Raw genomic sequence first — 25826 nt, 5'->3', positions numbered from 1 at the left:
GGAATGATTGACATTACCTGAACCTAAGGCATTACCTGTCCTTCCATATCTGGCTTTCTGGGTCTATAAGGCAAGAAGAGTTGAAAAAGTGGAGGGAGACTGTTGTTAACCACGAAGTGAAGGCTTCAGAGTATTGAACTGGAGTGTTCAGGACATCATCTCACCTTGGGCTGTGGTTGAGGTAGTTAAGAGGGAAAAAAAATCACAGCATAGCTTAGTCATTCCTGTGTCACTTTGTAGGAATTTTGTACTGAAACGAGCTGATAAGCTCTAAAACAATACAGTGTTAATACAAAGGAGGGACTGACACAGGAATGTATCTGTAAATTAAGGTTTCTGTTATTCTTGATATATCTGTTTCTTTTTTTTTTGCTCTAGCAGTTTATTTTAGTTACCATTGATGTAAAATTTTATATTGTATATCATGAAGCATTAGGTATTAAACTTAGTCAATGCAAAATACAAGAAAGCTTTTACATTGTTGCTTTTGGGTCTTCCATTGTTTTCTTTTAAAGTCAATGGAAGTCTTTTCATGGTTTTGAGTATGGTTTGGATCAGGCAGTTTCCTACCTAGCATTATATAATGAGACTATACAATCAGTTCAGCCCACAGAATGGGCACTGATGTAGTTTCTACAGCAGAATCTCTCTTTCTGGGGAAAATGTTGGTGAATATACAGTAAACATGTCGGAACTGAAAAATTAATTTCAGCTTCTACTGTTTTATAGACTAACTTTGTGCAGAATGTCATCAGATGAGGAGAAAAGCACAAGTCCAGTTTTGCCAAAAGACTCTGTTCGAGGCAGTTCTGTTTCTTCAGATATTCAGGTAGGAAAGATTCACTGTCATAACATTTTATTTGGCAAAGGATAATGATGAGGAAATCTAACAAAACTTGCATCTTTTTTTGTGTTTTACGTGTACAGGAAGATAAAAATATTAGTGAAAAGAAGCAAATTAGACAAAATCTGAGATTAAAATACCTTCACTTGGATTCCCTTTTGTGCATTTCACAAGAAATTTTAATTTACGTGAAAGTTCTTATCTAAACTTAAGAAATTGATCAATGACAGCTACAAGTAAAAGAGTACAATTTTATTACCTTTTTTTTTCCTGGTGTTATTTTTATGTGTTAGGTCTTATCAGGAAGCATAAATTTGACACAGTAGGATAGAAACCCATTATTTCTGAGGGATGAAGTGTAACTATGTGTTAGGCTTCTTACATGATGTTGTAAGAGCTGAATTTTTTAATGGATTTATTTCCCTTGTAGTAGGATTGTGGCCAAGTTAATCTCAGAAACTAAATCCTTTTTTTTTTTTTTTTCCTTCCTGCATCAAATACAACAAGATATGCTAGAACTATAATGAAGGCACTTTTGCCTTTTCTGTGCTCAGCATTCTTTTGAAACGATGCAAAGATACTGGATAAAGTCTTTGTCCTGTTCATTTGAAAGCAGCAGATTTTCATCCTTTAATAATTGGTTATTCCTATTTGAGCAGTGGGTGGCGTTTTTTCCTTTGATAGGATTCTATCCAAAACAGGCTAGTTCTGACATGTCCTGGTTTCAGCTGGGATAGTTAATTTTCTTTCTAGTAGCTGATGTAGTGTTATGTTTTGGATTTAGTATTAGAATAAAGTTGGTAACACATTGATGTTTTCAGTTTTTATACTAAGTCAAGGATTTTCCAGCTTCTCATGCCCAGCCTGCAAGAAGGCTGGTGGGGGCACAAGAAGTTGAGAGGACACAGCCAGAACAGTTGACCCTAACTGGCCAAAGGGATATTCCATACCATGTGATGCCATGCTCAGTGTATAAACTGGGGGGAGTTGGCCTGGGGGCGATCGCTGCATGGGAACTAAATGGGCATCGGTCAGTGAGTGGTGAGCAATTGCATTGTGCATCACTTGTTTTGTATATTCTAATTACTTTATTATTGTTATTATTATTGTCATTTTATTATTGTCATTACTGTTTTCTTCCTTTCTGTCCTATTAAACTGTTCTTAACCCACAAGTTGTACTTTTTTTTTCCTGATTCTCTCCCCCATCCCACTGGGTGGGGGGGAAGTGAGTGAGCAGCTGTGTGGTGCTTAGTTGCTGGCTGGGGTTAAACCATGACATGACAAATAAGTTTTGCTAGTTGTCCTGTAGAAACACATCTCCACTTCTGTCATCTGGTGGAATGGGCATGTACAGCAGAAGCACTGCTAAATTAAGGGATTTTTTTTTTCTTCATGTGGATTGAATTTGTCCCTTTTAAACTACCTGTTTATGGGCAAGTCATTTCTGCAGTTTGTATGCTTTCCTATTTGTGGTCATATCTCATGGGTAAGTTTTCTTTGTTCAGCAACAGTAATTGATCTGTGTTTCCAGTGCCTTTTGTAGTTGGAAAACAGGATGAAGGCATTGTGTAACAAACCTTGAAAGACCAGAATTTTCTTTTATGATCTGATTGATTATGAAGGAGATTCTAAGGCCGCCTTGTAGGGAATGATAAAGTAACTAATGTTAATGAATGACTGCTTTGCAAGTGAGACCACATACAGAATAGAATAGAATATTTCAGTTGGAAGGGACCTAAAACAGTCGTCGAGTCCAACTGCCTGACCAATTCCGGGCTGACCAAAAGTTAAAGCACATCATTAAGGGCATTGTCCAAATGCCTCTTAAACTCTGACATGCCTGGGGCATCGACCACCTCTCCAGGAAGCCTGCTCCCGTGTTTGACCACCCTCTCGGTAAAGAAATGCTTCCCAACATCCAGTCTAAACCTCCCCTGGTGCAGCTTTGAACCATTCCCACACGTCCTGTAACGGGATCCCAGGGAGAAGAGATAAGCACCTCCATCTCCACTTCCCCTCCTCAGGAAGCTGTAGAGAGCAATGACGTCGTCCCTCAGCCTCCTTTTCTCCAAACTAGGCAAACCCAAAGTCCTTAGCCAGTCCTCACAGGAGTCTATTACTGTTGAAAAAGAACAACACTGGGGTCACAGCTGAGCAATAGGAATGTTGACAGGGAAGTACTCTACTTCTTTTAGATAATTTTGAAGGGCCTTTTTTGGTTTGTTTTATTTGGGCCTTTTTGATAATTTGGTGCTTTTAAATAGAGGCCAGATTATTACCTTTTCCTTACAAAAAGATTCCACTGGCTCTTAGAGAATTTCCAGTTACTTGTTATTGAGTTGTGCAAGACTTTATCCATTGAATCCAATCTTTTTGTGTTGTTTAGTAACCTTGACTGCAATCCTAAGGACAAACTCTATGCAGCATCTGTAGATTTCTACAATACTTTAGGAAGGAAGAAAAAAAACCCCACCTCTGAATGCTCTTGTGCCCTTTGGTCATTGCAACACTGATTTATTTACTTCTACAAAACCAAGGTAGTATGTATCAAATGATCAAAACTCCTCTGACCTTCAGGCCTTAGGACTGTAGTTTTATGCTCTGATAGACTATTTGTAGTTGACATAACAGCTTGAAAGTTTTGTTTCAAGCAGAACAGAGAGAGTAAGAAAACCAAAGTTATATTGTTAATTTTATTTTATTATGTTTTTATTTGAAAATTTTTGGTCAATATTGCATTCCTTGCAATGCATCCTTGTTACGCAGTATTTAAGATTGAGATACTACACCTCATCACTCAGTGTTTCCGTTTCTCTGTCTTACATATTCTTGTTGCAGTCTCCGGGATTATTTTTTTGTGTGTGCCTTAAGTTTCTGGTTACAATCGGGATACTGTGTTTTCTTTGATATTTGCTTTCAACCTCATTCCAACAGTATTGTAATATTATAATTTATAAGCATTTATTTCCAGATTTTTTGCTGGATGCTGTCTACTGACACTTTCTGTTGGTGCGTAAGAATGTGTATTCTTGCACATAATGGATTCTTTGCATTTTAATAAGTGTTACATCTTGAAAGACTAGATAAATTTCCTGCCATAACTTGGTATGTATATTTTGAGTGCTCAGGATGTCTATAATGAGGCACATGGTGTGCTAGTGATTAAATTGGGTGTCTCAAAGTGAGCCGCCAACTTGCCCCTGACATCTTACCTCCTATGTCCCTTGAATTAGGTAATCATGAAAGCAACTGCATCAGCTCTGACTGAAAACTAACTTGTTTGGGAGGGAGAGTTAGTTTTAAGTTGTTATTTGGTCACATGATCTCTTTGAAGAAGACAGAGAAGTGATCTAATGTCTTCTGCAAAATCATTTAATTTAGATGACTTAAGGTAAAAGCTAATGTATTGGCTTTTTTACTCAGCTGAAATTTTGCTGCAGGGAATTTTGTACAGTTCCATGTAGTTCCTGGTTGAATAACTCATCTGAAGACACCTGTTTTCTTCTTTTGACATCTGATAAAATCTAAACTGTATTTCTTTAGAAAGGTATGGATATGGAAAAATTGATAACTTGTTGATTCACAACTAACTATACCTTTTATGTGGAATGTGATACTTCCTTTTGCTTGTCAAAAAGATACACTGTTCATTTGTTTGTAATTATATAGCTTCATATACATTTAGTCTTTTAATTTTAACCTAGTAGGTTAGAAGATGGGAAATGGAAATTTGACAGGAAATTAGAATTCAGCTAAAATGTACAAAACCTAGCTTCTTAAATTCTTTAATTAGTTGGAATCCCCTTAAATGTAAGGGTTACACTGAAAGTTTTAAAATATTATCCTTTTCAGCTGGTAGATTCAAAAACATATTACATGTAATTGGTACCTTTGACTGATTGTTTCCACTCTAACTCCTCAGCTTGAAGAGAAAAATAATTTTTCAATTCATAATTGGTTTTTGAGGTTTGACCTTGTTAGGATACTAAACAGAATTAGTGCGATAGTATTAAATAAGAAAAAATGACTGCTAGTAGCCTGGTTTAGTACTTTACAACTGGTGTTTTTTCCCAAATGTTTCATTAGTGGCTTTGATCGTTTTCAGCATTTAACTGCTACTGGAACTTTTTTAATGAATTACTGGATTGTATGTTTAAGATATAATACAGATTGTTCAGTTTCACATTGAACTCTAAATACTTGCATTCCGAAAATCTGTTTAATTAGGAGATTTCAAAAAATATATTAATTGGCTTACTTTGGTACATAGTATAAGGCCATGCACCACTTAGATTGGTTTATAACTTTTTAACAGGAAAAGCTTTTATTTTAGCTATATATACACATTCCCTATATTTATATAATTTAAAAAATGCATAATATAAGGTGAGAATAATAATATCTAATCTAAAGAAAATACTCAATAATCAAATGTCTTCTGATGATTGGCTTTAGAACTCCCACCACAGAAATTGCAATGTTACGGAATGTGAAGTGTGTCTTGTGTTCAGTAGCATCTTCGTCGTGGATATAAAAATACATATTTTTCTTTGCACTAATAGTAATGCTTAGAAATAGTATTAGGTGATTAACAGCTTACACGATCTGGAATTTTTCATGTTTTTGTTTAAGATGCCTATTACGGTATCCATTTCTGGCATCTAGCAAAGTCTTTCTGTGTAACTATTACAGTGCATCTAGTTTAATCAGAATGAACATGAACATGAAACAAGAGAAAGGTAAATTATCATCATCATGGTAGGAAAACAGCTTGCTTTTGCAACTTTAAGGGAAATCCTCTTAGTTTTCACCATAATAATAATAGTAATAATAAACCTTTCAAAAATTATCAAAACCCATTTCTACTCCTTCCTACATATACCTAGTTTTTAGAAATGTAATTGTAGTTTTATAATTATTCATTATCACTTTGTGACAGGATGAATATGAAGAGCTGCTTCATTATGCTGCAGTAACTCCAAAGTTTGAACAGTGTGTCTCAAAGTGGTCAGAACCTGCTTCAGAACTAAGAGCAGGTGGCAGATTTTCAAGTGTAACAGATGATGCCATTCACCGTAAGAGTCCAGGTAGTATGTGCAAAGCTGTGTGTTGAGCTTACAAGAGCGATGGTATAACTTTTTTGACTTAAGTTTCTAATAGCTACTGTTTGAAAAATATACGTAGCTCATATATAGTACATTTGCATTTTGCACGACAAGAAATTTAAGAAGGCATATTCACTGAAGGCTTCTCTCTCTGACATCACTTGCAGATGATAGTACTGATGTGCTGACAGTGCTCTGTTTTGTGATGCAGATGTTTAAAGTAGTTGGTGTAATAATGCAAAAAGGGGTGTGCTTACAGTATACTTCATCGAAATTTGACAGGTCACAACTGTTTTTGCTCATATCCGTGCTGCCCTGATAGATAAATGAGTATTTAAAATATGATTATTCAGAAGTGAGAGTTACGTTAGAAGGGCTTTGTGTAGTGACTGATCATGTCATTACATGAATGTCATTCTTGCTCTTTTAGTTCAACCACTCTATTCTACTTTTACTTTATTGCTTGGTATTTAGGACTGTATTAACTTAGTGTCTTGTGATTCATTAGTAACACTGGTATTTATGGTTATATGTTGTTTGCTTTTGTCACTAGCATTTAGATTGAGGAAGCTCTGTTAATTTTGCTTCAGAATAGTAACAGTCATAGCTGGATTATTTCTTTACAAGCGAGTTTAACTTCATCAGGAAGAACTTAAACTAAGTTCTATTCTTTATCATGCTATTTCATGATAAAAGTATTTACCTACACTTTCCCCTTTACTCTTTATGACCCTTGAGGATGGGTTTCTCTCTGCTGTTTAGAAGAGCATGGGGTGTAAAATGTGTAGATGATTTTACTACTAGAGACTAAGGAGCCTTGAAGTGCTGTGTAAATCTCATGCTAATCATTGTGTTGGCATAAATGTTGTTCGTGGCTATTGTATGCAAGAACTCTTGACTGTGCTGATCAGAGCTAAATAATTCTCCACTGGCAGGAATTTACCAGTGCAATTGCAAAGAACAATACAGACACTGAAAGTTCTTTATTTCTTACTAGAAAAAGAACGGTAAGTAAAGATAAATCTATATTCTTAAATTGTGTGTTGTTTTCACTGGAATATAAAGCAGTCTTAGTAAGCTGTCAATTACCATTTAGTTAACTCATGTTAATACAATATAATAAAAAATTATCTAGAAACAGGTTCTTAAAATAAGGAATGTGATTAAAGTGAGTGGGGTAGTATTGGTTATGGTCTGTTTCCTTCTACAGTGAGTGCAGCGCAGTTTAGGTGCATTCAGACATCCAAGCCAATGCCTCTCTTTCCAGTGTGCCATAAGGAGAAATGTTTTATCATTCTTATAAACTAACAGAGAATCGTAGTCCTTAAGGACATCATATCGATAACTTCTTGGCATGCAGAATTAGTGCGGTTGTTCTTCTGAATATCAGACTACCATAGGAAATACAGAAGGCGTGATTTTGAGTTCACTGAAAGCATAAGAATGGAGGTTTGGAGAGAGAGAATGTTCTGTAATGGAAGTAGATCTGGAATTAGAGTGTGAATAATGTTAGAAAAACTTCTGCCAACAGAAGAGTTTCAAGTGCAGCCTTTACATTTTGATTTTTACATACTGAAGTCTATTAACTTGATCCAGTGTAGTTATGTCCTGTGTGGGAATTGTACTAAGTTGCATATGAAGTCTGATCAATAAAGCTGCTGGTATTTTGTACTATGGCAATTATTCTTGAACAGTCAAACATTGTTGAAAAAATTCCACTGTAGTAAGAGATATTCCTGCAGCTCCTAGAATGAGAGCAGTTGCTTGGGGTTTAAAAAATTATGATATAAAATGTTTGGATTGGGGGGGGGGGAAACATCCTAATCTGTTATATCAGGTTGAGGTACCAAAAATTGCAGTCTGATAGATTCAACTAAAGGGAACGTTTAGACCATCTGTGATTTCCACAGCCAAAGAACATTTTGTTGCTACTGTCAAGAGTCCAATATGCTCTGACCGTGTTCCTTTAGATACAAAATGCAAAGAGGGTTTAGTCTTCTAGAACCAGTTTACTTGTCTGAAGATATTTGCTGTTACATGGGATCTTGGTTTAGCAGAGTGACACAGCAATATACTGAAATCTCAGTGTAAGCATGTCATGGACCATTTGCATCTCTCAAATTTACAGGTCAGCATATTCTGTAAATTAAACTTTATTTTCCCATCTCAATAGGAAAGAGAACAAACACATCAAAAAAGGGCTCCATCTCCTTTGTACAGACTAGTCTAACATGTGAATTCACAAATTCTTCCCTTAATTCATGAGGTTTCTAACTCACAAGTTCTCCAATTCATAACTCACAACTTGTAGGTCACACCCCTGTGAAGAAAATAGTTGCCTAACTGATGGAGAGAGTGCTCATCCTTCCTCCATCACAGTGCAGGACTCCCCTGTATCACACTGGGAAGCACAAAAGCCTGAGCAGTCTGGCTGCTGTTGGATATGTTTCAAAACCTTTTTGGGTAAGGTGACATATTTATACCTTCCAGCTTGGAAGCTTGGTCTATACTATCTCTATAAGTTAGTGGATTCTGAAGGAACTGCCAGACAATCAATGTGCAAGGATTATGGCTGCAGGAGACAGATGATAACGGCTGTGTAATGACCTTTAGACCTTCTGTCCATCATGTCCTGCCTACAGCTATTCTTGCCTTGACCTAATGGCACTACTCTCAGGATACACCAGACCTTACATGAACTGTGTATTAGCCAAAATCTGCACAGGACTTGAGTGAACAGTCACAGCATGATAGAGGAATTGTAATATACAGTTAGATCACAGTACAAATGTGATTCCTGTTACTGGTGTCTATACAGTAACCATCATGACACAGGCCATCACCAGTTGCCAGGAGGGACTATGTGGGTTAAAGCCAGCTCAAGCTCATTGCTCTGTTGAAAGGTCATTTTGCTGGTTGCTCAGTTTTTGTACTGTGTTGGGTTGAGCCAATGCTTCCTGCATGCTCCGCTGGCTAGCACAGGAATGCATTCACACTTCTTGATTAACTAAGGCCACTTACACAACCAGTTGATCCACTCAACTGGTACAGCCATTTACCAAAAACAAAGGCCACCCTCTGCCCCTTCCTGTGTTGAGATAAATTCAGCTTTCTTTACAACAGCTGTGGTCACTCCCTGTATTCTTCCCTGAGCTTCATGATCATACTGCTCATGTTGAGTCTTCTTCCGTTATAGCAGGCTGTTGATAGTCACACAGCAGATTGCCAGGATTCAAAAACACTTGCAAAATTCTTGAACTGTGGATCAGTTCAGGTCAGCTGCTGGAAGCATTTGTCAGCTGGAGTTGTTCTTAAAAGGGGAGTAGAAAATTTCAAACCCAGCAATGTGGAATTCTGTTATGGAGCAAATTCTTGTTCAAGTCTTGTCCCCAGTGTTCTCTCTGTTTAGAGTTTTGTTTCCCAGTTTGAGAGGAACATTGTTTTTTGTAAGAGAATATTTGTGATGTGTGATACTGCTGCTTATAAGAAAGGTGATCAGAATCAAAACACTAGACTTGTGCTTTGGTAGATGACTGTATACTCTATTTCCGATCATACTTGTCTGAAGAGAAGACCTTAGCCAGCACTGTCTGCTGTTTGCCTTTAACTCTGTGAAAGGGGTAATGCTCTTACTTTTTTTTTCCCCCGGGGCTAAATGTATAGCCTGTGAAGTCTTTGTTCCTTTTTGCTGCCTAAAGGTGTGCAATAGAAGTGAGAGGACAAATTTCCATTCCCTGGATTGCTTCTCTTGAAATATTTGAATAGAGTTATCTTTTAATATGCTTAGTATTACCAAATAAGAATAGTAATTTGCAAGCTGCAGTTAATTGTTATGAGACAGGGGGAAGAAACACTGTTATACTTGATGGTGATCAAAATTTTGCATTGCAGTTTTATGTATCACTTATTACAATGAGCCATGTATTCCCCTCAGTTATAGACACTCAGATGTTTATTATCTTTGCAAAGGGCAGCACCTTGCAAAAAACAATTTGTCTTTTATTTTCAAAATGAAAAAAATGGTTAAAACCAGTAAAGAACATGCTCTGGATCTTCTTGAGACTGACGCAAGAAGAATATTTACACAGCCCCATCATGCTGCTTTTAACTACACATTATAAATAAATTTCTGGTGCTTTGCTGGTTTATCAAAACATAGGTTTGCTGTTCAAAATATCACTATGTCCTGTCAGTTTAGGAAGGAGATGTCTAATGTCTCCTTGAGACACAGCTTGAAACAATCTAGTTGTAAAAAGGTTATTTCAACTTTTAAAAAGGATCTGACCAAAATCTGTGTGAGAGGATTAAGGGGAGGGGAGTGATAAATTTGTAATACTATGTTCTCAGACTATGGCAGTTGTCAGTCTATTTTAATATCCTGGTTTTATTGGTTACATTTTGTTCTGGTTTTTTCTTTGTAAATAACTTGCAAACTGTGCTGTGTAAGTTGGCTATCTTTGTAATCCAAGCAAATAATAAAAGTTTAAAAATAAAAACAAACCTTCATGCATTTTACAGCAGCGTCACAACTGAAGGAAGAACACAGTGACATGCAGGAAAGGGAACAAGTGGTGAAGGACAGAACTGGGAATACTTGACAATAGTAATGCTGCCAAATATTTTACATTATGAAAGGCCAGCCAGATTCTTCATCACTGAAATTAGATGTTTTTCAAGTAGACTGGGTCATCTGTCTAGCATGTCATATTTTTTTGAGATCTTTACAAGCAAGAAATATTCAAATTCTTCCATTAGCTAGCCAATACTTCTCTCATTTGTAGGAGAAACATTGACAAAAAGCTAGAGCCTGATCTTAATATACTGGTGTGATTGGGAATAACCTGTTTATGGTCTTCTGCTTATGTAATGGGGTAGGGAATTTAGTTTAGAGAAATGGTGTGTTAGATGGGGCTTCTTTAGCTCAAACTGATTTTAATTTTATGATGTGTAGTTGTGTATGACCTTGGGAGAAGCACCAAAAAGCCGTTGTAACTGCCTCTGCATCACAGTTCTTCCTTATTTTCTTCTTGGTTTGGAGCATGAGTGTAGTAGTTGCAATTCAACCTACTTGACTGGGAGGAGTATTAGCCAGACAGTTCTTCTCATCTCTTTTGGACAGGAGACCTAACAGTGACAATAACTGTGTGAAAGAGTGTCAACCATCATGCTCAGCCTTGAATAATTAGAAACATACATTTCCAGCGTCCACTGAAAATACTGCTTTGTGACAAACAGTTAAGCTTGTCTCTGCATGCTTGTACCAAAAAATAGTACCCATCCACTATGAAACCAATTATACAGACAATATTTGTTTTCAGAAGTGATGACTAGAATGTTAGAGGTTTCCTCACTCCGTTTATGAAAGAAGGATAGTATTCTTTTGAAGGTGTCCCAGTTGTTATTAATACCAGAAATCTGCTAATCCCTCTTCTTTCCATTTTTTTTTATTCAGCTGTCAACTTGAATAATAAATTTTCTGTAAGGACTAACTAAATATGAAACAATATTTAATTTCCTTTGTTTACTTAAATATTTAACTTCTTTATTCTTAGCTCATTTTTTTCTTCCCATTGGTTGGAACTCAAACACATGCCCATTCGCTTCTGGGTGTGGATTAATTTTTATTGCAGTGGTAGTTAGCCACAGCACCTGGAAGTGAGGCCTTGTTGTGTCAGGCATTATATAAATTCATAGTAGATATTTCCTTTTGCAAAAGAGTTTAAAATCTAATTAGATGAGCAAATTCATGGCTGTAAGGAAAATGGATGCAGGTACATACCAACATTGAAATATACCCACAGGTTGCATTGTGAATGCACCAAGGCAGGCCCCTGGCCTCAGGAATTTACAGTCTCATTAAGGAAAACAGCAAAAGTTTTTAGATTTTTTTACCTGAGATGTTAATTGACAAGAAGTCTTTACTGAGAGAGATGCTTTTTGTTTCTGGCAACGCTATTTTTTTGGTACTTGATGTGATCATCCGCTTTAAAATGAAATGACGTTAAAAGATTCTGCTTTTTAAGGGAGAGGTAGTTTTGATTTGACTAACCATACAATAGGACTGTTGGTTTAAATATACTTGTATCTTGGAAGCATATATTTGAATTGGGTAGTTTGTTTTACATGGGGAAAGGAGGTTTCTGATGGCATAAATCTTTGGGGGCTTGGGATTATTTTAAATGCCTAGCTTCTGACTTCCATCCAGACTGCAGATCAGTTAGCCTTTCCAGAGTATCAATCCTTATTCTCTGTTTCATTTTTAGTCTTAATATCTGTGAAGGAGCCTTCTGAAGCCAATATGGAACGACTTTGCCCTGTTCTTTCAGAAGAGACTTCTTCACAAGGGTCCACATGCGGTCCAAAAGAAATCAATGAAACCATAGTGACTGAATTAACTTTATCCGATGAAAAAGTAACTCAAATAGAAAACATACTTGATCTCTGGAGTGGAAGTCTTAAGGTATTTATTTTGTATGGAATCCTTAAAAGTTGTATACAGATGTCAGTGTGTTGTATAATAAGTGAGAGTGCAGGAAGAGTTGCAGTGTGATTGGACTGGGAAATGGTGGTTTTCTTTTTGATTGTTGTTGTGTATTGCATATAAACACTAGAATATCTTCTTTCAAGAGCTTTGGAATAACTTTCTCCATAAGGGATGTTCAGTTATTATCATTCAACAGTTTGTTATGTCTGGTAATATTTATAGATATAAACAGCCTGTGTAATGAAAGCGTGACTGTAAATATTCATGTCTCCTTAATTGCTAAGTGTTTTAAAAGATTAGGGAGGAGGGAATAATTTTACTGATTGCACTACTGTCATCCTTTAACTTTTCAGACAAATGTTCTGACTGAATTGAAAAAATGGAAGCTTAGTTTGATAGAACATCACAAGCTTCAAATGAGACAAGAAAAAGAGAAACATGCTGCACATGTGAGACAATTAGGCAATGAGATGGAAAACCTGAAGGAGTTGCTACATACTTATGAAATCTCTATTGGCAGGAAAGATGAGGTAGTAATTCAGTTTCATAATTCAACAGTTTCTCTCTTTTTAAAAATATCCACATTGAATTTTTAGGGCTATCTCCTTGAACAAAATTCTTCTTCTTGCAGGAAGTAGCACAGAGAAGTAAATAATATGTTTAGACTCTATAGTAGAAAAAGAATCATTGTTGCTAATAATGTTGTCCATACTAACAGTGGAAACTTAACCTGTTGTATGTACATATTTGGCATTGTTTGCTTCTTAAATCTAGGGGCTATTGTTGATCCTTACTTATTTGGTGAAGATCACACTGGCTTAGATGAGTCTATTAGCTCTTACACTTTAAAAGCCTTCAATTTTTCAATTATTTGATCGATTTTCTGGAATTTTAAATCGGCAGCAGTCTCTGAAATGTTAAAGAGTTTCTATTTTAGGATTCTTAGGAATTGTACATTTGTACGAATTCTTAGGATTGTACATTTGGGGTCTCTGAGTTATGCTTCTCTGCTATCAACAACTTCAAAATTAACTAGAATTGTGGAAATGGATATAAAATTTTGGCAGCCCTGCAATCACATAACAAATCCTCTTATTGCTATCCTGAATTTTTAATCTAGTACTGGAGAACACTTAATGGAGTTTGGGTTTTTAATTCCTATTTACATTTTTTTTAAAAACATCCATTGGAGGAAGGAGTTAAAATATGGAAGAAGATGACGTTCTTTCTGTGTCCATTTGGAAAACAGTCTAATCTGGCAGACAAAGCAAATATAAATGTTATAACATTACAAGAACAAGATTAGTATAATACCATTTAACTAGTACATACGTGCAGAGCCATAGTTATTGCAGTGTATACCATTCAAACGTATCTAATTCTTTTGGATATCATTGTATGTCACTCATGTTTAATGCGCCATAATTCTCAATGATACTTTGAAAGCAGTATTTTTTTTCTGTTACCAAAGAAATAATTTCTTCAACCAGTTTTATAGTTCTGTTTCTAAAAAAAAATTGTTTTCAATAGAAAAGTATTATTGCCACCACCTTAACGGTAGGTGGCAGTGCTTCCATGTATCACACCAGACTTACCAAAACTGCTGTATTCTGACATGGGCATGACCCAAAGTCCCTCAGCCTCACAAATATTATGAATACTGTAGATTCTTGTTGTCCCATTGTAAATCTCGCAAATGCTTTTTAGTGGCAAAAATGTACTAATTAACAAACACGGATTTAGGCTAAGACTTCTAGTGTGTATCAACAGGTATGCAGCATCAAAAGTTGATGTTTTATGTTCGTATATGACACCTTTTCAATAAAAGTAGTTAATTTATTCATTAATTCATTTCCTTTGCTTTCTATTTTCTTGATAGTTTATGCAAATTTACTTCTAATTTTAGATAAATCCATTGTTACTTATATAGCTGAGACTCTTTCAGTTATTCTGAAACTGTGAAAAGTTCAAATTAGTCATATTTAAGCAGAGAAAAGTAGCTTATGCTAGATTTATTAACATACAGTATTATGAAGGACTCATTCTTAAAATTCTAGAGATGGATCAGCTTTAAATTACTTTAAATGTATCAAATTAACCTTTATTTGTTTCTGACTTTGATATTTTGAACACTTTAAAGAAACCAAGCTTTTGCCCAGTAATATTTTGTTAAACATTCTGAAGATTGACTGAAACTGTTTGTATGAAATTCTGTACTGAAACAAAATAGGATTTTTGTACTATTTGCTGGGTGAATTTGATTTAAGGGTAAATTTTATTTTAAGTATCATTCATTTCATTGATGTATGTTCAATAATTATTGCATGTAACATAGGCAATATAACATATTAAGATATGTTAGCATATAGTATCATAGAATATTGTTCTTCACAATCTCTATGCAGTAGTTAACATAACTTTACGCTACTCCCCAAGAGTCCCAAGACTGGTCACTATTGCCCATTGGAGTTGCTCAGATGTCACTGATGGCAGAATCTAGCTTAAGAAGTTAGGCAAAAATATAGGCAAATACTCAGTGATTTGGTGTACCCAATTTGCATCATGCCTGGCCTAACTTTTAATCAGGAGACCTCAGCTGTTTCTGTATAGTAATTAAAACGTGTTTAGAGATTGGTGGTAAAAGTCCCTAGCTGCATTCTCTGTCTAGTAGACCATCTTGCCTCTGAAATGTTTTGATAGCTATAGGCCTATATGATATCTTTCATGGGAACTTTTAAAGAGAATAACTATTCTTAATCAGATTTTTCTAGATCTTAGCAACTCCTTAGCTTGTTTATTCTGTTCAAACAATTGGATAACCTTTCTGCAGCTAAATTGTTTCTTTACACTTCAGTTAATTAATAATGCACTAAAACTTTTAATATAAATGCTCCTGACTTATCAAAATTGTCTTTGAAATAAGTGATTCTTCTGACTTTATGCTACAGTAACATTTAATTATAAGGAAGTAGCACAGAAGCCTGCAGATGTAGCATGAAATAAGAATTCAGTTGAACCTTTCCTAAAACTACACAGTGAAAGTGTTTAAGTGCCACAGTCTCAGCGTTGAAGCCACAGAAATTTTAGTTCTGATTTGAACTCTGATTATTTTTTCCTGCTTGATTAGAGTAAGGGGAAGATTCAGTAGAAAGCATCTGTTAAAAGCAAATGCTTTAAGTGAAAAATAACTGATGCATAAAGTACATTGCATTTGACCTTACAAAGAACATAGCTATTGAAATAGTGTTAATATTTCTGCAGGTGATTACTAACTTGACCCAAGCATTAGAGAGGCAAAAGGAGAGAATAGAGTTGATGAGAAAGTTTACACTGTGGCGGATTCAGCACGTTAAAGCCAAACAAGAGGTATGTGGGCAAAATAAAAATGTGATGAAAATGGAATTGAACTCAAAAGGGTCAGAGTTGCTGCAGTTCCTGTTACAGTTTGAAGAAATGACAGTGTTTCTATTTTGATGTGTTTGACAATGTCAAATAACAGTTTGAAAACATCAATTCTAAAAAGAATGCTGCTGTCGGAATACTCTCTGGGATGGGGGAAAAAATTAAACCCATACTTGTCTTATATTGCTCCAATTACTGTGATCAACTCACAGCAAATCCCCATAAATTACAGGATCTACATTTTGAAGTAGGTGCCAAGGGAATCTCTGTCTAAATTTCAAACACATTATGTTTGAACAGTGATGTGATACAGTATCACATTTTTGGGGGAAGCCACTTTTTCACAATTAAAATACCAGCTGCCTTCTTTTCTCACGTTGCCAAAAGTTGTAGCTAAGAGCTGGTCACACACAACATGTTGGGCACTGCATCAGGCATCTAGCAGTAAACAGTCTACTAAGTGAAATATGACAGAAAAGAAGGAGCCCATTGCAAGACTACAAACCTCTTCCATTGCATGCTGTTAAAAAGGAGAAGCTGTGTTTGGGACCTTTGTTCATTGGTACAGATTCCTGAATAGACTCAAGTTCTTTGATGCTATCCAAAACTCTGCTGATTTGCAGAGATGGATAGCCTTTTCTTTCCTTCCCTCCCATCTTAGAATTTACTAATAATTTGGAGTCTGGTTTTTACTCAGGTCTTCTTATTTTTTCTAATACCTGAAAAAATAATTTAATGCTGAAATTGTCTGGTGACTATTTTGAAATAGAGTAGAATAATAGAATTGTCTTAAAGGACTTTTTAAAGTATCCTGAAGTCTACATTTACTTAAAAGGCAGGTGTTTTATACTAATCATCTGCAGTCTTTGTTACTGTGGTTTTATATAGTTCCTGCAGTGAATCAAAATGTGCCACATATCCACTAAATGGCTTCACACGTGCATGGTTACACCATATATGTGAGGCTGTTGTTTAAGTGTCATTAAGCTAAGAGTAAAACCACTGTTTTGTGTAACTTAGGAGTTCACAAATATGGTTCTTGTACTGGGGACAGTAACACTCTGTGACACGTGAGCAGGAAGAAATATTGAATTGCTGATGCTGTGTTTGTGTACCACTTCACTGTGGCATGTGTAACGCAGTTTAGTGTTTCTACTGTGGTCTGTGTAATAAGTTGTAAAACAATCATCCACACCCTCTTGAGTACTTAAATTTTTAGGAAACCTGAACTTGCATATTATGTGGTTTTATTTGTTTCCTAAGGAATATGCAAATAGAATAGCAGACAGACAATTCCAGACAGCTTTGATGAAGAAAGTATGGGCAGCATGGCGCTCTCTTAGTGAAGAAAAATGGAAAGAGAAAGTGGCAAAAGCCTGTCAGTTAAGGGCAGAAGATGTCTGTGTTCAGCTCACCAATGATTATGAAGCCAAAATTGCAGAGGTAAAGTAGGGTTTCTTTTTTTCATTCTTTTTCTCCTTCATTCCCCCACCCCCCATCCCTCCAAAGTATCTCTTTCTCAGCAAAGTTCAAAAACATGAGGACTTTCCAGCAGAACAGAGTTCCAAAGTACACAAGAAGATCTGAGGGGATCTAAGATCTCAACTGTGGTTTCTAGATTTTTTTTTTTCCCCTGCATCTGATGTAAAATGTTGCTGATCTGCGCATACAGGTGAAGTAAATGGGACTCTTCCTGAAATGAGATTAAGGTGAAGTTAAGTTAACCAATATGTGCATTGGTGCACAGTAAGTAGATAAAGTTTTAAAATACGTATTTTTAAAGCTTTGGGGTTTTATAAGAAATTAAACCTAGAATTTTAAGAACAGGCTTACCAAATATGGTTTACCAGCACAAAACCAGTAAGTACTGAGTTATAAAAATAACTTTATCTGTCTTTTCTCAGCATTTTTAGGTTTTTTACAGTAGCTAGAAAAGAGTGATTGCTGATGACAATTCACCCTATGCTTAAAGAGTTTTCTGGGAACACTTATTCTTCTGTTGAGTGAATCCATGTTCCTGCAGAAATCTAGCTTGTGCCAGATGCCTAACTTCTAAAAGACAAAAACTTGCAAGATAAATTTCTGCTTAGCTGGTTAGGTAGGGTCTGACAGTCCTTTCAAATGAACTCTTGTCCTTGGTATGCTCTAGTACAAATAATGTGCTGTAGTACAAAGAAAGGACACGTAGCTGTTCATCTCTGGTGAACCAGAGATTTTGAAGTGAAAATGTGTATCTTTGTAAACATAGTAAGTGACTTGAAAGCTAATCAAGGAATACGTTCATAGTTTGCGTTCAGAAGTACAAGACAACTGTTTCCTTATTCTGTTTCATAGCTAACTGCTACTTTGGAACAGACAAAAGCTGAGATTCTGCGACTGCATGGTGAAAGAGAACAGTATGAAGACACCATGAAGAAAGCTTTTATGCGTGGTGTATGTGCATTGAATCTGGAAGCAATGACCATGTTTCAGGGCAAGGACAGTAGGACAGATCCTGGTCAGTATGAAAAGCAGCTCTAATCTGGTGGGAGCAGGGCGGGGGGGCGGGGCATGTTGGGTTTGGGTTTTTTCTTTGTTCTAAAGGATTCTCCCTTTACCCTTTGTAATTTAATATGAGGTCTTGTGGAAATACAGCGTTTGTCAAACTCTTATTCCTTTAAAATGTCCTGTTGAATATGTTGAGAAATATTCTGATGCTAAACTTTGTACTGCTGTAGTTGAAAGGTGGAACATTTTCTTTTCATCCCGCCTTGCTGGGAGGGCGGTAACCTGCAACTGAAGGCAGAACAAGAAGCGAAGGATGGCAGACTTCTTAAAATACTCTGGAAGATTACCCAGAATTCTGTCAGCACCCAGGTTATGCAGGGGGTGAGGGGGAAATCCTGGAAAACTCTTCTCTGTTCTCCGGAATCTCAGTGTGCAATGAATCTGCTTTTCCCAGACAGCTCTCTCTTTTCTTAATCTTGCCTTTTAATGCAAAAAGGGCAAGTAAGTCTCCTAGGTTCTATATTTAGTTAGAGTTCTGTGCCAGAACAGGAAACACCAGTCTAATTATATCAGCAGCACACTCATAAAACTTGTGCAGCTACACAGGAAAGAGCTGCACGCCCTTACTGATGTAATGAAATCACCCCCTCAGAGTGAGACGATCTATAGCAGTAGGAACATAATCATGCTAGTGCAGCAGTCTACATTAAAGAGAAAATAGCTGTGCCAGCAGGAGTGTCACAGCTGTACGTGTGGCTTAACAACCAGCTGTACTGGCAGCAGTTGCCAGTGGCCTTAGACAACTAACTTCAGATGCTAAACTTAACAATCTTATACCAGAAGTTTCTGAACTGCTTCAGAGAAATTCCTCTCAAAAAATGCAGATATAAAGAGGAAATAAAAACCTGATGAAGTTGTAAGAGGATACTTACCTGAGCAGCTGTCTGAGCCTGTTAAACATATGCAGAATTTGTGCAGTTGCTTAGGAAACTAGAATAGGACTTTGGCTAAGTGCAGTAGCTGTGTGCTTGTAAAAAACATAGGATCAGTATTTGGGGAGGGTCAGGAATGAATGATTTCTTGAAGATAGTGTGTTTGGAAATAAAGTTACAGGGCATTGCCCAACTACTTTATTTTTTATCGTGCTATAAATTCAGAACTACTCTCTCTTGAAGCTTTATCTTCTATTTGTTTGTTTATTGTTTTCCAAAAACATGCAACAGACAATGGGTCTCCCTAATAATGATGGCTAACCAAGTGGTGTGAAATAGGAAAGTATTGTTTCTGTAAACCTGTAAAGAGGGTAAGTAGGAAGGAAATGAAGATAACTGAGCTCTAGAGCTGCCATGACCAACCCCTGGGGTTCACGGACCAAACATTGTGCTTGATTTTTACTATGAAGCAGGAACTGGTACACTACACAGGCACAGTATCTAGAGATTTTGCTGTGCTGGACAACGCCAGCATGCCTGTACCCAACTTTCTGGGTGTCTAGCATCATGCTTAATTTCTGGTGGTCAGTGTGGTCCTCATCAAGCTTCATAACATCTCACAGTCTCTGTTGTCCTTGGTCCTATGCCTGCCATCGTCTTCTACTGCCTCTAGTACCACCTTCTCCCCTGCCCAGGCACACTATCTCTTTCTTGCTACAGCCAGATGGTGCTTTTAATGAAATTAGCTACATAGTTATTTAATATGGTTGTACAGCCATTTATTTGCATTCTTCCTCAGGTGTAACAGAACAGTGATCTGGACATCAGGGGACTTCAACATCAGATTAGATGATTATTGTGATTTGTTCTAGTCTTGTAATCTGTGGACATTAAAACTTCCATGTGCCAGAGTCAGTCAGTGATTTTATGTTTATATGAACATTGCAGTGCCACCTACTGTCATTGGAAATAAAAGCAGAATTTGATCCCTTTACAGATTTATTATTATTAGGTTATTATAATGTACATTTAATATACATACAATATGCAAACAACATACATATACTATATATTATAATCTAGGTTATTGATAGTGTGCAAGTATCACAACCTTAATGGGTCCATAACATTTGAAGTTAATGTTGATGGTCTAAAATATCTCTGGCTCATTTACTGACAGATGGGGTTTTTTTTAAATTATTATTAAAATTATTTTTAACCTCTTTATGTATTTAAAGAACATTGAAGCCACAAGAATTCATTACTTTTTACTTTAAAAAAAGTAACATTGCTTTTTTAAGTAACAGATCAGATTTGATAGGTCTGTAACTATGTGTTGGTCCTGTCTATGCTTAAGTTTAATGTGTGTACATACATAGATATGTATAAAATGCATATTCCAGCATACTTTTACACTTGAAATCTTTCAGTATTGCACTGATTTGAACTGCCTTCCTTGTATTTTTCCTGCTCGCTTCAAGAGGAAAAAAAAACCAAAACCACAACTACCAGATGGTGTCACTCTTGTCCCTGGAATGAGCGAAGTTCCCTTGTCCTGGATCTGCTGCTAGCATCATCTGCTTCAGAAATAGGAGAGTAAATAAGAATACCTCTCTGCTTCCTTTAAGGAAGTCTGTATTCTAAAGGAAAAGGCTGAAACTGCTTGAAAAAGATATGGGCTTAGGTCTGCAGATCTGATGCTTAATTTCTGGTGGTCAGTGTGGTCCTCATCAAGCTTCATAACATCTCACAGTCTCCTCAGGATGTCTGCAATTCAAAACAAAAGAATCCTGGATGGATTTTCCGCAAGCTCAGGCTTACCCAGCTGGTGGGGAGAGATGAGGGCTATAGAGCACCCACAGATCGTCCCAGCCCTCCAGCCAGGATGTGGCCAGTGTCCAGCCATTGTACATGGACATGAGATGCTGCTGAGCGTGATCTATGGCTCCTTGAAGTTGCAGTATGTTCTCAGGAAAGTTAAAATAACATTTTATTTTACTTGACAGTGACTCCCCTTAAAGATCTTATGGCCTCGCAGAAGTCCAGGATGGCCTTTCTGTGTTTTGCTGCTCTCTACCTGAACTGGATTTTGGCCCTTAGCATAAGAGCAGCTTTGGCACACTGGATTTAGTATTGGCCAGCAGTACAGAGAACCTCAGTTCTTTGCCCTACAAGTATGTGACAAGTGCCACAGAGATGTTGAGGCATAACACAGAAACAAGCCCCTCAAAAAATATTATTTTGAAGCATCTGAAAAGAAGCATCAAATACAGGAATGTTTGTACAGATATGTATATATACACACACCTATAAAGAAACAGGCTGATCCTTTTAATTATATTATACAGAAATCTCAAAATAATAGTCAATTTTTACTGTCATTTATCTCTTTCTTTTCCCCTTAGGGTTTGCTAGATTATGTGCTGATCCCATTACTTTATGTTTCCAATAATAGATATAGGAAGCAGGAGAAATGATAATGGTACCACTGTTGCAGGAAGGCTACCTCCTTCACAATATAATCCACCCTCACCACCACCTCCACCAGCAACTACTCTTCAGCTGGAAGACATGGTAAGTGTGTAGCTGGAACAGAACTGCATTTGCTGCTGACAACAATGAACTTCTTTGGTTGGAGGTTTTTAAAAACAAATGCCATAGCTCATGAATTGAAGGAATTTGAAGACAGTCTAAGTGTAGAAAGCAAGCTATGGTTATGCTCAGACTGCATGGTGTAAGTGACTGGGGCACAGCTGCTGTGACTTGCTGTACTTCCATTAAGCTCTGTTTTTTATTTTAGTGAAAATGTGTTAAACTAATGAAGATAAGGTCACTATAATAAGCAGAAGTTGCTCTATAAGATTCTTTCTGGAAAAAAAGCTGTTAATGAGTGTTTTTCAAAAAACCTGAGCTTAATATAATCTGAAAAGAAGAAAATCTGGCTTGACTTGAAGCTTCTTTTAAAAAAGTGTAACATATATAGACACAGAGGGAACTCAGCTTATTGTCCTGTCATGTCAGCTTAGCCAGATCATTATCCAGTAGCTTGGACATTGTGGACCTGCCTGGATTCATCTTGAAGACGTTGCCACTGTGAGAAGATGTGTATGCCCCTCTCCTGATTTTTCATTCTAATAGTACCAAATGTTATTCACACTCTTTCTACAATTTTTAGATGAGTATTTTTAAATTAGCCATAAACCAGTAAAACTAGAGATAAAATATCTGCAAAGAAGTTAAATTTAGAAGTGTAATTAGAATAGTGAAAAAACTGACTATCTGAAGAGTAAAACTATATTTTCTAGAAAGTTATACTCATTCTCTGTAAACTCTGGTTTCATTCAGTTTTCTGCCCACCTGGGTCATGCAAGCACTTCTCAGACCAGGCTAGATTCTGATTCTCCAGTAATCGTCACTAGCACAGCTGCAGGATCTGGTGTGGCGTCAACTCAAAAACTGGTAACGTGTTAAAATTAACTTTTTTATTTTTTAAGGCATAATTATAACAAATATCAGTTTGGGTATTGTTATTTCCGCATTTTTCAGAGCAACACAAGTATGTAGTTGAGGAAACTGCCATAGATGTTACATAGCTGAGTGAAGACACTAGCTTGCAAATGCTTATTAACGTTACAGAAACCCATTTACGTTAGAAGCAATTTTAAATTATTTTTGGAGGGGACAGGGGGAAATGTGGCAAAATGAAGAATAGAAGAGTGCACATACGCTTACGTATAGCACAACAGGAACAACTGGTGTTTCACATGATACCATTCTGTTATGGAAAGAATATGCTTTGCTTTAGCATCCTGTTGTTTGAAATGTCTTTCTCATTCCCCCTTCTGTATTTGTTGCTAAACTGTCCTTTTTACTTTTCTTCACTGTCTTCTGTATTGCTCTCCTTTCTTTCTCCCATATGATACAGTTTGCTACCAGCTGTCAGAGAAAGATGCAGCATTTTACTGCATGGAAGCTTTTTTTGTATCTGCTATGTCACTGCTAGAAAGACTTTCCAGGGTGATGGAAGTGCCTGTAGCTGTCACTCAAGTATGCAGCCAGCAAGCAAAGCTAAACTATCCATGCTGCTTCATTTTTGCCAAATTAGCCTTAGTCCCCTCAGGATAGAAGTCATTTGCTCGAAATGCTGTCTCATACTTAAGAGTGCAAAAAGATATAACAAAACAGGTTGCTACTAGGTGGACCAAATTCAGTCCCATATAACATAACTGGATTACCTGCAACATCCCATGTTCCGTTTAGGCACATGGCTGATAAAACTAAGCAGACATACTAGAGCACTGTAAATATTATGTTTAGAATTTTTTACCAGCTAATACTTAATTTATTTGTAGCCCGTGGCAAAAGTAATAACATCTGCTCAACAGAAAGCAGGAAGAACAATCACTGCTCGAATCATGGGCCGAGCTGATATGGGACAAAAAGACAGAATTTATGGTAGTTTAGCAGTGATGGGAGTTGCTCCACCCATGAGTTCAATCATTGTTGAAAAACATCATCCAGTCACTCAGGTAAGTCAGAATTGTGCTTTTAACAGTATTCTTATTACAACACATCTGGTAGTAGTTTAAAGAAAAATGGCTATCGTGAAAAGGTATTAGACAAGGCTAAGACTTGAGACCTGTGTAGAGTAACAAACAGTACTGTCTTTGGGCTGGGTAGAAGGTACTGGTGAGGAGACGAAGTAAGTACTACCACTTAAATCTATTTGTCTTGTTTCTGTAGTAATTATTTCACAGGTATCTTAGTCATGGCTGTCTCTTTCTTGGACAGCTCTTCCATGAGTCTTCCACTTCGCAGAAGTGGTCAGCTGAACCACAGTTTAAGGATAAGCTTCATGGTGTATAGCAGGAAGAGTGGTAGAGGTGGTAGTGGTAGATAGCAGAGGTGGTAGAGATATAGATTAGCCTGACAGGCTGAGTGTAGCAAATTATTGGGGAAAAAAGTAAAACCCCTGTCCAGAGGCAATCAAATTTGTTAAGCCTGCTGCTTGTTGTATTTTGAGTCCTACTCCCCCATCTATCCTGAAGAAAACACTGAAATAAGTGCATTAATAGCGTATGAAAGCAACATACAAGAAGGCTGTAAACAGTGGCCTAAACAGCCTAGGCAATCACTACACTCTGAGACCAATCTGAGCAAAAAATTGTTTTAACTGGAAGTGTATGAAACAGTTGAAGATTTTTTTTAAATATATCTTAACATGTAAAGTAGGATCTGAATTTTCTCTGTGCTATCCGAAAGTCCAGTTTCTCTTCAGTGATATTGCTAGAACAAGCAGAGCTACATCAGGTCCCTTAATGTGAGCTGGAGTTACTGGTAACTGTCTGTGTGAGGGATGTTCTGCTTTCAGTCATTTTGTGTGGTGAATCAGAGCCCTGTGGCAGGCTGCACATAGCTTTTGACAATTTGGGCTCCTAAGCAGAAATTAATATTTAAATTGTATGTCCTTAGGGTGTTAGAGGTTTAGTGTGAGACTTCTTTCAACAATTTCTGGATTCAGATTTTGTGACAAGTACCTGAACTACTGTACCAAAACCTGACTTCTAAAAATGTAATAAATGTGATAGTCCCAGAGATATATTACATGTATTCTTTCTGCAAATAAATGCCTAAGTGGAAGTCTATCAAACTGAAGTATTTCTCTTTAATTAATCTGACAAGGGAGAGACTTTACCTTGATTAAAAGCAGAATGACTACTGTTTATTGCAGTAAGGTGGCTAGTTTGGGGGGAGAAAATTCATTGTTGTTAAATAAATGCAAACCTTTTCTTTCAGAGACGAGAGACCTTTCAGAGACTTCCTCATAGCAAATACTGAACTTCAAAAGGAAAGTTGGCATGATTAAATTAGCACTACAGGGGAAAAATTCTGAACAATTTGGTAAAAAAACCAAACAAACTAACCTTCAAATAAAATTGAGGTGATAAAATCTTAGGGTATCTAGCTAACTGGAAGTTTAGCACTTTATGTTCTGAAAAGTATACTACAGATAAGGAAGGAAAAAAATTACTCATTCTGTTAAAGTACTTTTTTTTTTTTTTTGAGAAGTGTATTTCAGTTTGCTGGATTGCAAATCTTTCTGTTTAAACTACAGCTCACTTACAGCTATTTTAATGGGAATTTTTTTCTACCATTAAGTGTTTTGATGTATCTGATTACTTTTCAGCAAACCATATCCCAAGCCACTGCTGCTAAATATCCTCGAACTGTGCTCCATTCTTCTGGTTCTACTACTGTGAGACCTGCAGGACAAGCTGGGCGAATGCTTCAGGGCCAAACTCATGCCAGTGTTCAGTCAATAAAAGTTGTTGACTGAGTGAATATCTTTCTCACCAGAGGGGGTTTTTATCAAGGTACAATATAAACCTCTTCCCAGTCTTTTTAGATTTGATGTAGTAAGGCCTAAAGTATGTATCATGTTTTTACCCTTTTCTAAACCAGATTTTTTTTTAAGTAAAAATGCTTTTATACTAAACATCTGGAGGGGAAAAAAAGAACCTGAAATGTTGTTCTACCTTCAAATTATTTGAGAACTTATTTTATTAAGAT

General features: G+C 36.6%; 1 protein-coding gene across 1 annotated transcript; it reads left to right on the top strand.

Annotated features, from left to right (window-relative positions):
• Positions 1-745: 745 nt before the first annotated feature.
• On the top strand, positions 746-25610 carry POC5 (POC5 centriolar protein). The gene is made up of 12 exons (XM_010582836.1): positions 746-829; positions 3818-3859; positions 5786-5933; positions 12215-12411; positions 12789-12965; positions 15697-15801; positions 17101-17280; positions 18172-18334; positions 21712-21830; positions 22602-22715; positions 23609-23785; positions 25444-25610. Exons 1-12 carry the CDS (start codon positions 746-748, stop codon positions 25591-25593), a joined length of 1656 nt encoding a protein of 551 aa, XP_010581138.1. The 3' UTR covers positions 25594-25610.
• The last annotated feature ends 216 nt before the right edge of the window (positions 25611-25826 follow it).

This window comes from Haliaeetus leucocephalus, unplaced genomic scaffold, assembly GCF_000737465.1.
Source record: "Haliaeetus leucocephalus isolate CR32 unplaced genomic scaffold, Haliaeetus_leucocephalus-4.0 Scaffold849, whole genome shotgun sequence".
Lineage (NCBI taxonomy): Eukaryota > Metazoa > Chordata > Aves > Accipitriformes > Accipitridae > Haliaeetus > Haliaeetus leucocephalus.
The sequence above is the reverse complement of the archived record's forward strand: the minus strand, read 5'-3'. Positions and strand labels throughout refer to the sequence as shown.